The sequence below is a fragment of the Panthera leo genome, chromosome B4, assembly GCF_018350215.1.
Source record: "Panthera leo isolate Ple1 chromosome B4, P.leo_Ple1_pat1.1, whole genome shotgun sequence".
Classification (NCBI taxonomy): domain Eukaryota; kingdom Metazoa; phylum Chordata; class Mammalia; order Carnivora; family Felidae; genus Panthera; species Panthera leo.
In genome coordinates, this window is record NC_056685.1 from 66,667,253 (window position 1) to 66,679,260 (window position 12,008).

The following is a 12,008-nucleotide window of genomic DNA, read 5'->3' on the forward strand; positions in this document are numbered from 1 at the left end:
TATTAGGCTTGGGGAAAAAAAACAGAGTGAATACTGACATGGAACATAACCAAAAACTATCTATGGGATCTACTTCCAGCTGGTGAAATATGCTAGCCTCAAAAAGAAAGTGATTCAAAGGTAGGTGAGTCTTTGAAAGTGTAGTCACTTATTCTGAGTTTTAGCTTATAGAGATGACAACAGCGTCAAATTACTGGTAGCTTATAAAATATTTCAGTAGAAAATATAAAACTATGACTAGATTGTCAAAATTATCAAAATACTGACAAAATTTTATGACTGTGAATGTACAGACAAAATTTAGTAAACCTTCATATCACTAGTGAAAATGGACTTCCCGAAGGCATTCTTAACGTTCTTCTATTCTTTTCTCAATTAAATGGAAGGTATGACTTAACAATGTTAGAGAATTTTTTCAATAACATGAAGTATTTATCTATCTAGATCACTTTAAAGGGTAGATCATCTACTGATTAAACTATATTAAAATCTAACTTTAAAAACTTTGTCCATACATTAAGCAGATTAAAAATTCTTTCAAAATGTGTGCTTCTCTAAGTCTACAGAGACATCTGGCATGTTCTGAACATGCCAGACAGATCTTAAATAGCATCCTACAAATCTCAGAAATTGTTGATCTACACAGGGAGATTACAGCATTGAAAACAACAGAGGTGGGAGACTGGATATGAAGTACATACATACACTATGCTACCATTCAAAATCAAAGCAGATAAGTCAGAGTTAATAAATATTTTATGGCAGGACTGTTAGTATGAATTCTTGCAAGAGAGATTCTGGCTCGATGTGGGAATACTTTCTCACTTCAAATTTAATGCAAATTATAATTTTCACAGGCTTCCAACTTCTCTTCCTCCACAATCCACCTCAGTCCTAACCCCCTCCACCCAAATACGAGCTGTCTTTATTTTATTTTATTACTGACTTTTTGTGGTGGATTTGTGTCAAACCACCAAATGCTAACAACATTTTACACATATAACAATGGACTTTGTAAGCTGTTATATGCACTGAAGGTAAAATAAGTTGCCTCTTTTCAACTCAGGCTCTCTAGACTAGAGGCTTTTAGTATCCCAACAAATTTAAACTTAGAGTGGTCTCAAAGATATTTGAATTCTAATTTACATAGAAATGAAAAGGCAAGACAAGTGCTGAAAGTTTAGCAATGCAAATCTACAACAGGGAAAAATGTTCAGCAGGAAAATAATTTTCTCTAATCTTTTCTATATTGTTCATTTCCTGTTGGAAAAACACATCAAATATGGCCAGAGTTCACAAGTCAGACTTCATCTCCCACACAAAGAGATGGCTAAATGTGTTCTGCAGACTCTATTGAAAGGTTCAGACTACGGTAATAAATAGAGGGGCTCTTTTCCATAAAGACTTACTTATCCTGCTGAACTGATGTGTTTCCCTGAGAAACAGTAAGACGGTTAAAAACATTCAGTTCATTACGGGGCCGGCTTGGTGGGGAAGAAGGAGGTGAAAGACTAGCCTCTGAGGTTCCAGAATCTGAGCTACAAGAAAAAAAGAACATTAAATAGGTGGTTTTAATCAGTTATGATTTGTTAGGAATGTTATAAGAAACATGCTTTTTTAAAAAAGCTTTTCATTAGAGAATTTCTTCTTCCTCTCTTCCTTTTTTGTAAGATAAAATACACTCTGAACAATTTAATTTAAAAAAAAAACAAAAAAAACTTTTCCACTGGATTTTGTTACATTGCCCACAAGATGGCACTAAGGAAAAACTTGTCTGCTGAAATCTACAGTCAATACAAATAAAGCAAGCCAAATTTAAAATTACAGTTTTAGAGTTAAAACCAAGTTACTCACTTTACAGATGAGTACAGGGGAAAGAGAGCCAGAGTGTTTAAAACTGATTTGCCTTTTCCAAGATTTACTCACTTTTATTTTTACATTACTTATCTGCTCCATCCCCCATCTCCCAAATATCCCTGAGACATTCAATCCAGTAGAAATAGGAAAATTATATCTTTAAGTACAGAAAGCAAGGATGATTAGAAGAACGTCCACGACATTCAAGTCAGCTAATCCAGTGGTCAAAGTAGAGTGTGCATGTCGGCACAGGAGAGAGGATGGTATAAGATTGTCCACTTGGGTACAGAAAATATATGAAAACTACTTTTTATGTTTACTTACATGTTAAAGAAATTAGCTTTACTAATATTTAAATGGAGACTGGCACCAAAACTCTCCCTCCCTCAAGGCCATGTCAGAGATCTACCTGTCGCATGTAGCACCTTAGGTGACCTGAGGGAGGAGTAGGTGTGCCACAGGGGAGAGAGGTTTCAGTGGCTCTCATCCATTCACTCAGCTTCATGTTGTGACATTGCAATTTATAAATGCCCATTTAAGTGGATCATCAGATTATACTATGCACTGTTAAGTAAATTAACCCTCACAAAACACACAAACAGCTTTTAAGAGATTTCAGAAAAAAAAAATTAACTGTAAAAGAACAGCAAGAAAATGGTACAACTAACACACCCTATGATGAACACTAGTTTCCCGTCAGCTATTTTACGGAGGTAAAGTCAATGTCAGTTTTATCAGTTAAAATCAATTTCAAATCTTTCTAGAAGACTATCTGAAATATAGATTCACTAAACTTCATCTCAAGTGTACATGAACTTTTTACAATGATATGCTCAAATAACTGGAAAATAAATAAGAGTACATGATTAGGGACAAGTGTTCAAATATGTTTACAGGTATGTGTGTGACCAAGAAACACTGAGCCAAACCAACAGCTGACTTGATCGTCTTGATTAGTCAAATCAGTCACAACCACAGATCTAGCCTGCATGTGGAAAATAATTTCACTACTGTCCTTTAGCATCTAAGTGCACCAGAGATTTTATGTAATCTAGTATAAGTAACTTACTGTTTTTGTTCCTTGGCCTTTGATTTTTCTTTTTCGTATGCTTTTCTCCTGGTTATAGGGGAAGGCTCTGGTAATTTTTTTTCTGATAGAGATGACTGTTTGGAACTAAAATAGAAAAAGCCTCTTTTAATCATCAAACTTTATTAAATATATACATACAAGTTTGTTTGGCAGATTTTCAACCTAAAATTTTTAATATATCAATAACTGCAACTTGAGAAAGCATATTACCCAGGAACAAAAAAATAAAACTATGATAGGAATACATTACATGGGTAATTTTAGTTGATGGAAGCTTGACACCTGTATATTTAACTTTTAAATTGGCAATCTTATTAAATATATGCAAACCTATTATCTTTGAATGTAAATATCAATGCTATACTGCCAAATGGCCAAAATCAATAACTGATTTTAAACATAAATGATTAGGTTGATTATAATTGTTACAGTTGGGAAAAAATTGTCTTTATAATCTTATAAGAACACAAAATATCAGAATATCAAAATATGAGAAAGAGTGAGATTTAATGAAATAATACTTAGACACAGTCAAAAACAGTACTACCAGTAATCATACACACACACAAATGACACACAATAATTTTACCTAATATTTAGATACTAGTAGCTATATAAATTTTAGTAATAAAAACATTCTTATTATAAATTTTAAATGTTGAATAGTGGCTGTATAATTAACAATTTAAGACTATTATTTTTGTGTATGTGATAATACATTCTGATTAAAAAATGAATTTTTATTATTGTTGACTAGTTATATTAATAAGAAGAAAACACTATGGAATTAGAATGTACAATTACCAGAATGGTAAAACTAAATATTTAAATTTCATGTCCCTGACTTCTGACCACAAGAAATCACAATTCAAAAATCCTTCATCAGTTAAATCATAAGGGCCACTTAAGTAAATTATTTTACATCAAGCAATTAAAGTCATGCAGTAATGACATTAAGAGTTACCACACCAAGAATGTCTCAAATTTGAACAGAATTACACAAGTGTCTGAATTTATGAAAACTTGAGAACAAATCATGTGAAGAGACACAGTCCAAAACATATATTCTACAACCTGTAATAAAGGATACACTTAAAAAATGAAAAAAATAAAGGGGTGGGGGAGGGCAAAAAGAAGGTATTACCTGAATCTGGATTCCAGGCCATAGATTAAGTCTTGAAGTTCCAAAAGTCTCTACTCAATCTATTCTTAAAATCTGTTCTGTTTATATCATTACCTTCACCAAAAGCATTTCTTTAACAGTCATCTTATCAAAAAAGCACTGAAGCCATAAGCTATACTGGTTAGCAATCTCTATCAGCAAATCCAATAGTTAATTACATAGGCCACATCAAGCACATGCAAGAAAGTTGTCATCATTAAAATTACATTTGGATCTAAAGGTAGCAGATGGGCTTACTCAATGGAAGATGGCAGAAATATCTTCATAAAATGAAGGAAGTTAAAAAAAGGTAACAAAACAAAAAAGGAAATTATGGGAAACAGATATTCAAAGGGGGAAAGTTTGTTATATTTTATTATTTGCAGAGTCATGTGATGTGTGCCATTTTTGGGGGGCAATATTCCTCAATGCAGTAATGCATTCATTCCATAAATCATTTGGTAGATCATATGTGAGGATTACGGCAAAAAAATATCATTATAACTCTTTACCAGGGGCACCTGGGTGACTCAGTCGGTTAAGCATCCAACTCTTGATTTCAGCTCAGGTCATGATCTCACAGTTCATGAGTTTGAGCCCCACATCAGGCTCTGTGCTGATGGCACAGAGCCGGCTTGGGATTCTCTCTGTCCTTCTCTCTCTGCCCCTCCCCTGCTTGTGCTCTCTCTCTTTCTCTCAAAATAAATAAACATTAAAAAAAAAAAAAAAAACTTTACCAGTGAATGATCTAATTTTAATATAACTGTCCAAACACACATACACACATAGCATACATACACATACTAGCCTGAGTTGGGAAATCTTCATCCTCAAGACACTAGTTGTTTTGAATAGAATGTTCATATTACATAAATGGGAAAGAGAATATTACCTCCTTTAAAGCTTTAACGATACAAAAAAATATATATATTTTGTGCATACACTCATCCCAGACATGCAATGGCAAGTACTTCAAGGCAAAAAATTAGGAAGCCTTAAAATGATTGTTTGTGATTGATATTTCTTTTTCCTTATAGGGTTAGCAAAGGTTTGCTATCCTGACCAGACTCTTAAAACGAAAAATCATGTTCATTTAAAGCAAATAAAAGATGTTTTAAAGCTTCTGTTTTGTATGATGGTTTTATAGATATAACTACCTGATTTAAGTGTTCCTAAAAAATTTTGTCTATAATTCATAACTCAGCCTTTATGAAAATTATAATCCTGAAGAATGACCCTAAAACTTAGAAACAAGCAATAGAATTGAACAAAGAACATCTCATCTTAAATGATTTCAAATGTCAAAAAAATTAGGGGAGATAACACCTAACAGAAATTCCTTTGAAAACCGGAGATCTTGTTTACGGAATTTTAAAAAAATAGAAATAAGAAATTAGCAACATGCATATAAAAAATTTTTAAAAAGAAAGAAAAAGAAAAGCCAAAGAAAAGGAAGTTAGTGTAGCTGGGCCAGACTTACATGCTGCCTATCTTAGAAGGGAAGCCAGATGGGGGAGGGAGCTCTTTTTCCCTAGCAGAAGTACCACTTGTCTCTGTATTCATTCCAATCTCTTGCCCTTCTGCAACAGGTGTAAGAGCGCCAGGCAAGGAGGCATCTCCTGTACTAGTGTCTGAGGCTAGTTCACTGCTATCTGCATACAGCAATTCCATTTGAGTGGTGGTTCTCCTTCGGGCCTAGTCAGAGAATGGAAGGAAAAGCAATCAGAAGCAAACTTTTGCAGAGATGATTAGGGAATAGAGATTTAATATTAGTTTGAAATAGGTAAAAATATTTAGCGTGTCATTTCCTAGCAAGTGTCAAACATAGCATGTAAGATAGTGACAAGCCAGAGCTATAGCCATATAAGACCTTTAAAGGCCATAATAATAGCCAATATTTATATAATAGTTATTGTATGCCAGGCAATGTTCGAACACTTAATTACATTAGCATGTACTATCATTATCCCAATTCACCAATGAGGAGACTAACGCACAGAGGCGCTAAGTAATTTACCCAAAGTCACACAACTAGTAAGTGGCAAAGCGAGATTCAAAAACAAACAACTTGTCACCAATATGACATAGGGTATGACTATGTTACCCTGCCACTCATGGCCACCTCCCTCAACATAAAATTTTTTTAAAAAAGAAAGAAGAAATTAAACCAAAAGTTAACTGCAGGGAAGCTCAACTAAATTCTGATTTACCCCATGCTCAGATGCTCATTTAATATCACTTTCAGTTTTAAATTTTATTTTAATATCAATTTTTTAAATCTGCTTCTCAGTTTTTGTGACCCCATTCTCCTGATGCATTAGCTGTGTTTTTAACCTGCCTGCTGGATAATTCAACATGAGCCTACCCGAGCTTTAGTAGCACGGTTAGGCAAGTGAAGGTTATTTTCCTAGAATCTAAATTCACTATACAAATTCCTTTCCTTACTCTTGAAAATGAACTGACTACCCTGTTGTTGTTCAGTTGTTATTATCACTAAGGTATTAATGGATGATCAAGGTGTTTACCAGATTATAAGCCTCTAAAGAGCACACACCCTGTTTTATTCATCTTTATTTCCCCTGTACATAGCATAGTGCTAGTACATACCTATTTAACGTATACAGTTAACTTTACTTCTTCAATGATGAAAATAAATGAGAGGCGCTTGGGTGGAACAGTCAGTTAAGCGACTGACTCTTGATTTTGGCTCAGGTCATGATCTCACGGTTCATGAGTTTGAGCCTTGCATCTAGTTTCAGGCTGACAGCACGGAGCCTGCTTGGGATCCTCTCTCTCCCTCTCTCTCTGCCCCTCCCCTGCTCGTGCAAGCACGCTCATACTCTCTCTCTCTCTCTGTCAAAATAAATAAATAAATTTAAAAAAGAAAGAAACAGAAATGACATGAGATCCTTTCAGGCGTCTTTGAATGAAGTTCAAAAGGAGTAGTAAGTAGCACCTCAGAAAATTTTTGGAAAAAGAAAACTCTCCGGCCAGTTTTTTACACTCTCAGTTCTCTTCACTGCCAACAGCCCAAGGTAGGAAGGAATCCTTTTCTTAGGAATTCCAAACTGTAGCGGTTCCTTCAGCAGATAATGTTTAGAGCACCACTTTACACCTCTCTCTGGTGTCCCAGAAGGGCATGAATATCTAAGCTTTCACAGGGCCTGAAAGACATTCAGGACCTTAAGAGATTTTCACCTCTACCTAAGACTGGATCCAAACCATACCGGAATGTTTTCTCTGAGTGTGGGAGTAACTTCTGCTTAGTCACTTAGAATAATAAAATAAAACCATATGTTACCAAGCTCAAGGATCATACATACAGCCTGGAGATGTTTTTTTGATTGGCTTGACCAGTGTGTTAAAGATCAGGAAATTCTACATAAAAATCTGTATTTAAGGCTTCTTTAGGAAAAAATAGAAGATCTAGTTGTCTTAGGCCTATAATCCTCATGGCAAAAATGAGCAAGAGTTGAGTGGTGGTTATTTGCTTAGGTGAGGCATGTCCTTGTCAGGTAATCACAATGACCCCTACTCATTACATCCAGCCAAATTATTCATTTGCATTACCTGACTATTCACTATGGGCCTTAACTCTGTCTTACCCATTTGCACAGTGTTAATTCTTTCAGGTCCTGATTCTTTCCATCCATTTAACAAATATTTACTAAGGACTACAAGAATTCTTTGTTTTTAAACATCTTAAGATGGTTAGTTAATTCATCTAGTATCAAATGCTACCAACACTGAATATGAAACATACCAAATATCTTACACATTTAACAGCATGTAGCATTGATATTTTTTTTAATTATACAAATATGCATTATAGTCTCATTAGTTTTTAATACAACTAATTAATGATTAAGAGTTGGCTTATTATTCAAACCACCTCAGGATACTACTTTAACAAAATATACGTGATACACTTAAGAAGATACTAAATGTTAAAATTTCAAAAACCTCCTGCCAATTAACAAATTTTGCAAATTTATGCTGTATGCCACCACAGGGTCTACAATCTCCTTTATAATTATTAGGAAACTTAGGTGACCTTAATAAATTACCACATAACTTCCTTAATGAGTACTGAAACTTTTAGGAAAAACCTAGAAGAAAATAAGAATTGGTCTCCATAATCATAGCTTCTCCAGTGGAAAAAATGCAATAATATGGTAAAGCACAAGTTCCACAAAGGAGAAATATTTTGACATAATGTTTGTTTCAAAGGAGAATATGGTAATTACAGAACTAAAGTTGTTATACATGGGAGCGATGGTAAAAGCATGCCAACTTGCTAACCTTCTTAAGGGTCTGAGGCCTATGTGTTTATTAGTGATAACAGAAAACTGTGGGGAAGGATGCTTACCTGTTATTTTCAATTCTCCTTACCTTGCTTTTAGGTTTCACTTCACCACAAAGTTTCATAAGATCTGAAGATAGTGTGCTAGATGCAAATAAATAATTAACCACGGGTTAAAACGGGACTTATAAAAAATGCTGTCTTCTATGTTTTTAACTATAGAAAACACCTTATAGGTCTACAGGGCAAAAAAGACAATATTTAAAATCAAAATGAATTACAAAATTATTCATTTTCTTTCCTTAAATATCCCGGTATTTTTGTGGTGGTTAAGTATGACTTAGTTTGGTTTCCATAATACTATTTCTAGTGCTATTCACTTAGCCATAAAATTCAAAATTATTTGTTTTATGGTAATTGATTGAAGCAACAAGATAAAAGTATTTAAAAAATTACAGAAACAAATAAAATCTATTAAGTTTCTAAAGGCTCTCCTACCTTCCTTCTGATCCTGGGCTGTTCAAAGGTGCATCCTCATCAGTACTATCCTCTACATTTTCTAAAAAAAAAAATGTCCAAAATCTAAGTATTATCCACATGCCACAATTTGAGTGACTACAATCCCCATGCTATAATAAATATCAACATCTCAATATGGGCACTTTGATTTTCGTAACTGAGTCCAAATAGAAATGTAGAAAAATACTTCTAAGAAACCCCTTTGATTATGTGTCCTAAAATGAGAAAAAGGGTCCAAAATAGAAAAACCACAAGTTTGAATCATAAAATATAGAAGAACAACATTCACAGGATGGAAATGAGATCATGTGTTTATCAGAGTATGTATATATTTTTCAGAGTATGTATTTACCCCATGCTATCCAAACATATGAAAACCCACAGAGTAAAATACAAGAGAGAGTAAATGTTGCATGAGCTCCCTTTAATGTACTAAGCCAACTTCAAAAACTATATAGGGGTAGACATACTTGCTATATTTTAATATGTCAATTTACTTAAATATTTTCCTTTATTTTTATTTTTGTTTTCAAGCAGAGAGTAAGAGAGTGGTGTGTGTGTGTGTGTGTGTGTGTGTGTGTGTGCATGTGTGAAGGTATTCAGAAGTCACACATCAGCATGCAGCTCATTCATATGTACATAAAAGACAAAAACAATAGGTTCGCATGCAACAGTTTTGTAAATAAATACAAGTAAATCACCACTATTTCAGAACAACTGTAACAGACTAGTAAAAAAGAGGAGAAAAAGCAAACAAGTAAAACTAGTAGGAAGTCAATAAATCAAATAGCCACTGAAAGTAAACTATTTAAAATGTCAGTGAGCCCCTAACATAGGTGCAGGTTTTTAAAATATACACATTTTATTATAAAATCATTCTACAAAAGCAAACATATTATAAATAACATATATTAATCAAAAACATATATGATTTATCCCCTTTTAACTTGTAATTTTGTTCATGTGGACTGTGGACAACTAATTCCTTTCTTTGATGTTCCCTTTCTTCCTCACTGTTTAGCAGATACTTTGATAGAAATTCAGTAATACTTGATACGTGATAGTATTATCTAAAATGGAGCCCATCTAGGACCCGTAAAAGGGAATTTACTTTCTGAAGTGAAGATCATGGTGGTCTTGAAGGCAATGTGTACCTCAAAGCCTACCACTAGAGGGAGGCTCAAGGACTTGCTTCACAGACGTGATAATTGCGTGTTAAGGTGACTGCATTAGTTGATAATATAGAACATGAGGTTATAAAGAAATGACAAACCTAATCTTTATTTTCCCATGCATAAAGGCTGGCTAAGATTTGCCAGTGTTTTTCTTGTAGAAACCAGTTAGTATGAGACCAGTTAGTATGTTAAACATCATATGAGTGCTTAGTAAAAACTTAGCTCCTGCTTATGCATGTATGACTTATTTAGAGATAATTATGGTTTGACATGACCAACCTGGCCAGAGGATAGAGGCCCCCACCAGGAAAGTCACCAGATCAGACTCCTCTGCTGGACTGAGCTTAGTCTGAGCACTATGGTCATCTGGGCAATAGAACAAACTATCACCTCACTGTTGTACTCGTAACTCTGAGAATACACATCCAGCCCACTACTAGCTTCTTTTCTCAACGCCAGAAAGTTAAAGCTAAAGGCAGAGACTTGCAACTTCCGAATGCCTTGAAGTTCATCTGTATCAGTGTAAAGTTGAGCAGTGTCACATCACTGGAAGTAAACCAGGTATTTTCAAGTCTTTTTTTTTTTTTTTCAGTTATTAGAAGTTATAAAAAAAAAAAAAATAGTGTATAGAAAAGAGTTAACATAGCAGCCCAAACACTACTATCCTTAGAATGGCCTGCTTACAAAGTTGGACTTTGTCTGGCATCTGGAAACTTGATTCTCACAGCATCCCCAGTCACTAGTTAGCTACCGAAGGTACTTACTGTACCTATGTTGTTTGCACAAACCATATGGCTTATGTTAAACTCCTGCTTTCCTTATGGGAGTCCTGAATCCCAGACAGATGGAACCTATGTGACCAGTCCCCAGGAAAAGCTTCAGGTGCCAAGTAACAAGGGACTTCCCTGGACATAAACATTGTGCACATGCTGCTGCATTTTCACTCCAGAGGGAAATGAAAATTCTGTATTATGTCCCATAGAAGGGAAAGATCATAAGGAAAACTAGACATGGATTCCTCCAGACAACATCTGTGGTTTTTTGCCTTATGATCCAGCTGTGTATCTTTCCTACACTGCTCTCATGGATCTTGGCCATAAAAACAACCACATGCTAAGCCCCATGAGTCTTCATAGCAAGTCTCAAAGATAGGGGAGGTCTTAGGGATCCTAACATAGGTTGGGAAAAAAGAAAAGGATAATAAAGATGTTCATCAAAGGCTACAAAAGTACAAGTTTATCAGAAAGGGATGCTGGCATGGTTCACCCTCTGGTCTTATGTTCTATCATTCTATGCTATGTACTTGTTCAGGGCACCAACCTGCTTGAAGGCCTCAGGCACACAACACTGTGGCTAAGTCCCCATGTTTTAGTTTAGTCATTGCCCAGAGGGACTCTTCTCTGCCCTCCCGCCCTTTCCACCTTGTCTTTTGCCTTGCTAACTCTTTTTCTTCCTTCATGTTTCAGTTCAAATGTCACCTCCTCCAGAAAAGCCTTTATCAACTCCTCCATTCTTGTTGGGTGACCCTACTATCTCTTCCTATAACTCCCTATACATATCTCAATAATCGCCCTCACTGAATTTATCATACTCTGTCTGTCACCCTCAGTAAGGCATCAAGTCAATGAGGGAAAGATTTTCTGTCATATTCATCTTTGAATCCAAACACTCAGCCTGATGTTTGAGGTAAAACTGGAGCTAAGCAAATGTTTTTAAAGCAAAGTTTATAGGACTCTCGAGCTTCTGTGGATTTAACTTCCATTTTTTTCTCTTTCTGTGTTTTTCCTCTAAGCACCTCTGGGCTAGACTATGGCCCCCATCCCTAGCACAGATTTCAGCCATGAGACACAGGTTACATCAGCTGAATGGGTTTCCACTCTCTGATTCAGACCCTTCTCCAGC

The 12,008-nt window shown here is 35.1% G+C and overlaps 1 protein-coding gene across 8 annotated transcripts in view; it reads right to left on the reverse strand.

Annotated features, from left to right (window-relative positions):
* KIF21A (kinesin family member 21A) overlaps positions 1-12,008 on the reverse strand; it is a 150,930-nt gene that overhangs the window by 21,639 nt on the left and 117,283 nt on the right. For 7 of the 8 annotated variants that reach the window (XM_042946256.1, XM_042946254.1, XM_042946253.1 and 4 more), the window contains 5 exons: positions 8,911-8,971; positions 8,502-8,556; positions 5,590-5,804; positions 2,927-3,031; positions 1,410-1,538 (listed from right to left, as the gene is read on the reverse strand). In XM_042946256.1, coding sequence (XP_042802190.1) covers positions 1,410-1,538; positions 2,927-3,031; positions 5,590-5,804; positions 8,502-8,556; positions 8,911-8,971 — 565 coding nt within the window. The remainder of the gene's footprint in view (positions 1-1,409; positions 1,539-2,926; positions 3,032-5,589; positions 5,805-8,501; positions 8,557-8,910; positions 8,972-12,008) is intronic. The other variant, XM_042946257.1, reaches the window with a different exon arrangement.